Source organism: Cibotium barometz, chromosome 25 (assembly GCF_041138505.1).
Source record: "Cibotium barometz isolate CiBa-2024 chromosome 25, ASM4113850v1, whole genome shotgun sequence".
Taxonomy (NCBI): Eukaryota; Viridiplantae; Streptophyta; class Polypodiopsida; order Cyatheales; family Cibotiaceae; genus Cibotium; species Cibotium barometz.
In genome coordinates this window covers 53,564,368-53,569,269 of record NC_141070.1, presented here as the reverse complement: position 1 = coordinate 53,569,269, position 4,902 = coordinate 53,564,368, and the positions used below count along the sequence as shown (strand labels likewise).

At 44.7% G+C, this 4,902-nt stretch overlaps 1 protein-coding gene across 1 annotated transcript; it reads left to right on the top strand.

Annotated features, from left to right (window-relative positions):
- The first annotated feature begins 243 nt into the window (after positions 1–243).
- LOC147624730 (uncharacterized) lies at positions 244–3,362 on the top strand. Its single transcript, XM_086819870.1, has 8 exons — positions 244–399; positions 502–537; positions 643–767; positions 1,073–1,204; positions 1,307–1,445; positions 1,559–1,603; positions 1,683–1,710; positions 1,805–3,362. The coding sequence occupies exons 1-8, from the start codon at positions 244–246 to the stop codon at positions 1,918–1,920; spliced, it is 777 nt and encodes a 258-aa protein (XP_086675996.1). The 3' UTR covers positions 1,921–3,362.
- Positions 3,363–4,902: the final 1,540 nt, after the last annotated feature.

The window sequence follows — 4,902 nt, the reverse complement described above, 5'->3', positions numbered from 1 at the left end:
CAGCTTTTGAACAGCTAATATAAATGAATATTATTGGTCCCAAAAAAGAAAGAAAGAGGAGCTGGAGTTAGTTAGGAGCTTCCAAAGAAGATAAACAAAGAAAAGGAGATGGCAGAGCTGCACGACTACGCACTGCGTAGGAACTCATTCCGACTAGTGTTGCGTTTGAATTGTTAATTACGCCATTTTAATTTTAAAGTTTTTAAAATGTTAATTTTAACCCACGCCACGTGGAATTTCCATATGGCACATCAGACGCTTGTAAGTAGCTGTGATGAGGAAGGCTATGGCAGGCCTGCAACTGAGGAAGGTTGGCTACAATGGGAGGAGCAGATCCTGTGCAGCTGCGAAGAAGCCACGGCAACAGTACCTCCGCCTTCGCGAAGCGAGGAAGTAGAGGTTAACCCCTTTATCTTCGTCTACTTTTCTGCACATCAAACACCAGGGTGCTCTAAAAATAACCACTCTTAAACCAGGTTTTCGACATACATGAGGCGGTAGCGCACTGGATCTAAGAAGAAGAACAGGTGGGAATGGGTGAGATGGATTCAGGTTTCGTGATGCTTCTAGGGTTTCATTTTTGCGCCTTTTTCTTTTAATCTTTTCAATCGATTTCTGCAACACCAGCAGTAATTGTGGCAGGTTTCCGCCATTGAAGAAGCTGAGTTCATTTGTAGATTAGAGGAACAGAATGAGCAGGAGCTCATGGAGCTTGCAAACTCAGAGGGCATTCACTGCTATCTTATGATGAAATCCCTAGTCCATGGGTAGGTCTTCTCTAGGGTTTAGAAATTGCGCTTCTTCACATCATATCCGCAAATGTCATGCCTGCTATGTGATTTGGACATGTTTTTCTGGTTGATGTAGGATGGATCTTTGACAATGTTGAGCAAGCTTAATCTGATGAGTTTCTAGTGATGCTTTCAAACTTACTTACATGTTATCTGGAAGTTTTATTTGAGCTTGTTTGTAGGGGTTGTCAAGCTTTCATGTTGTGTGTTTCTGGACTAGTTTCTGAAGCTTGCTTTGGTGTTGTCCGAATCCTTTCTTGATGAGAGTAACAAGGCTCCAGGGCAAAGTATCTCATTGATGAAAAGTCTGTTGACAAGGCAAACTATCAAATTCTGGTTTCTGTTCAGCAAGCAGCCAAGGCGCTTCTAGAACTTGTCGACCAAACCATACACACAAAGATGGAGGAAGAGCGGTAATTGTGATGGCGTATCTGTTTTACAATGTTAAAAGCATGTGTTAAGCAAGATGGAAGATCAACAACTTCACTATTTAGTGGTTGAGTCCGGCTATGCAGCCTCAAAGCACTCAACCAATGTAGCAAAGCAGTGCTTCTGCAAAGGGAAACGGAAGCTGCTGCAGCGAAGGATCGTGTGCAACTCAAGGCAGAGATCTCTAAACTGATAAGGGATTATAGAGACTTGAATGAGAAATTTGTAAGAGAGCAGCTAGCGTTTTGTAATATAGTGTGCATCTGAGTTGGTCAAGAAAATATGCAGGGGTGTTGTTTTTATTTTATACCGTTGATGCTTTTGTTTCAATGGCATAGGAACGGGAGAAGGACTGTACTACATGCAGAATCTGCTTCACAAAGGTAAGCTCTAGATCTTCACAGGTTCATGGTATGGATTATTGAGCTTTTACAGTTTCTGATGGTGGTTTGGTATGTGCAGCCTCGAGATGTCCTGCCACTTCCCTGCAGTAAGTACTTTTATTTCTCTTTCCTGCTGTATTGGCTTGCAAGAGATTTTAGTGCCTGCTATTGTTTGACCTATGAGCAACTTGCTTTCAACAGTGCACTTTGACTACTGTCACGCCTGCCTTAATCACTATCAAAGGATGCGCAATATATGCCCAACTTGCAGAAGTCCCATCAGTGGTGTCTTGAAACACAACCTCACAATCGGTTGATACTGCAAGATTGTATTGGAAGGCTCTAAGTCAGTCAGTACTGCCTCTTCTTTTGCCCAATAGATCAATCAGAGGGAGGTCTTTTCTCAGGCATTGAGAGTATGGCTTTGAGATCAATCAGAGGGAGGTCTTTTCTCAGGCATTGAGATCAATCAGAGGGAGGTCTTTTCTCTCAGGCATTGAACATGAACCATGAGATGGCTTTTCTTTCAACAGCAGGACTGGATGGTCTTGTCACCCAGTTGAATGAGTTCTTTTAATCAGCTGAGAACTTGATTCTCTAAAAAGAAGTGATTCATAATATTTTGGCTTCTTGAGACAATATATTTACATTAGGGGAGTATATTCTTCGTCGTAAAAAAGCACAACTTACTGATGTACGTCAGATTTCTTGGAAAGTAAGCAGTGGGATTTGACTGGTGTGCATCCATTATACCCTGGGATGTGACAGATGTGAGTAGGGCTGCTGGCACTAAATAACTGATACAGGGATGGAAGATGTTAGAGAGTTTGAGGTTAGGCGGATCAACTGCAGGAACCAGGCTCAGATGTGACTGTCGGTTAGCTATCAACAATCGGCCTGCTTTATGACAAGTTTCCCCCAATGCCTGCTTTAAATCGAATGTTTTTTTTTTTTTCAAGAAAGAGACTTTTATTAAGTATGTAAAAAGCATACCATGTGATCATGTTGGAAAATGGAACTGCAGCCTCAGGCAACATGGGGCAGGCCTAGGCACATGTAAAGTCATGCTGTGATCATGCTATCAATGATCCTCATCACGTGACAGAATAGAAGCAGCTCTTACAGGGTCATATAGGAGCAAGACCAGGGGCTGTTTGTTGGAGGGATGCTTTTTGGGTAGCAACGTTTGGGCCAACCAATACAATGCTGGTTGTGGGAATTGCTACTGCAGATAGAAGGCAGCCCCTTCATATCTTCCACCAGCCTTTGTATGTGTAGCAGCTGCAACATTAAGCAGTTTCTTGCCTCTTTCTGCTCTTTCTCTTGGGATTCACTGTAAGTCAGTGCTTATCTAGGCTTTCTTTTTGGGGTTCTAGTAGTAGTTGTTGCAACATTAAGCAGTTTCCTGCCTCTTTCTGTCACATGCACTGTGCACTGAGGTGCAGTGTGCCACGCTGGTTCATCAACAGTGCTATACTTATACATAAATTTAGTACCTTTTTGTTGTAACCCATTGTGAGCCCCAGTCCGGGACATGTTAGGCATGAACGAGTTACGCAGGTCAGTCTCCTAGCCTTAGGTGTTAGGGTCAGTCCCATAACCCACTTGGAGAACAAGCATTTAGGTCACCCGTGAGAGAATGGTTGAAGGCAGCAAGCGGAAGCAGAGGAGAGACTTGGAGCAGCCAACAATGATCCATCACTCCAGCAAAATGACGAAATGGCAAAAAGCCTGTTTTTATATATAGTAGAAGAAACCTACTACTGGTGAAAAATACTTACGACTGGGGAAAAGTGCCTAAACATGTGGGAGAAAATACCCACGACTGAGTAAAACATCAGATAAATATGCTGCATAAATGGTGCAATAATGTAACATGCGGAAGCTCGGTGGATAGAATCGGTAAACTTCAATGTTTAGAACTCAGCAATCTTTCGCGACGAAGATAACGCACCACATAGAGAGAGAGAGAGAGAGAGAGAGAGAGAGAGAGAGAGAGTCGGACATAGTATTGGATCCCGAATACCCTTTGTAAGGCCCCCACCATGAATGGTGTTTTTGCTTTATTAGAATGATGTACAATAATGCAAATAAAATCTGGTTCTTGACCTACACTCTTCACCTCACCATGAATGGTGTTTTTGCTTTATTAGAATGATGTACAAAAACGCAAATAAAATCTAGTTCTTGACCTACACTCTTCACCTTGGCTGTAGTAGCACTCCCCTTGGCTGTCCTGGCCCTTGGCACACAGCAACCCCTTGTGAATAATGAGATGCTTGACTATTTATAGCCCTTTCCTAATGCTGGTCAGCTGGCTCATGCATGAGTCTGCTTGTTTATTTATTCCACACGACTTGGGAAATGCCCTTTAATCAAGCGCATTCGCACTATGGTCTTGGCTGCCCTGTGCATTCTGTCCAGGTTACTGTCCAGACCAGCGCTGGCTGCTGGGCAGTCCATGTGCTGTGGCTGCCTACAGTCCTGGCTGCCCCATGGGCTTGCTGGCAGGCTGGGCTGGCCTCTAAGGCATGTCGGCTGGCTGGCCAAGCCCTAATGGGCTGGCTGACAGCCTGCCAAAGCCCATCCTTGGGCTGGCCGACTGGGCCACAGCCTCCTAAGGCTGGTGGGCAAAGGCCATGGGTTTCTTGGGCCCCTTGGGGTGGCATAAGGCATGCCCCTTGACCATTCAAGGGTTACAATACCCCCTTCTGGGGTAGCCCTAAGGGTTGCCCCCCTTCTACATGCAACCTACATGCTTCCTATACAGATGCTTGGTGTCCGGCTGCAAACCAAACACTCAGAACACCTGACATCATTCCAGAGGGAGACTCACAGTACAGATTGGCATTGGTTCATATGCAGGACAATGCACACCTGACCAAGACCATGTACGAGACTTGTACACTTGACCTTGGATGCTTAGAGTTGAACCTTGGCTGACTTGTCTTGGGCTGTGGCTTACATGGGACCAGTTTCTACTCCAAGTCTTGCGCCCTGGTATCAGATATGTCCACATGGCATCCAAGTGCGGGATGCACGTGACATCCCCTTTTGCTGAACTTGACAGAAGTTGCATAGCCTTCAGATAGACCATCAAGAACGTCGGAAAGTCTTTGAAGAAGTCTTAGTCAAGCCAAACTGCTTTGTGAGTCCCTTGGTCTTGAAACTTCGGTTGGAGCCATGCTCGAAGTGGTGCAAAAGGATATGCTCGAGAACCATCACTTTAGCTTCGTCAACTATGTCCGGTTCTGCTTCGTCTTTAATCTGTGAAGGGATTGGACTTGCATATGGTTTAA

Coding starts and splice junctions, on each gene's coding strand:
- LOC147624730 (XM_086819870.1), top strand. CDS start 244: ATGGCACATCAGACGCTTGTAAGTAGCTGTGATGAGGAAGGCTATGGC. Junction 1,205..1,306: donor ACAAAGATGGAGGAAGAGCG/GTAATTGTGATG, acceptor CCGGCTATGCAG/CCTCAAAGCACTCAACCAAT. Junction 1,446..1,558: donor GAGACTTGAATGAGAAATTT/GTAAGAGAGCAG, acceptor TCAATGGCATAG/GAACGGGAGAAGGACTGTAC.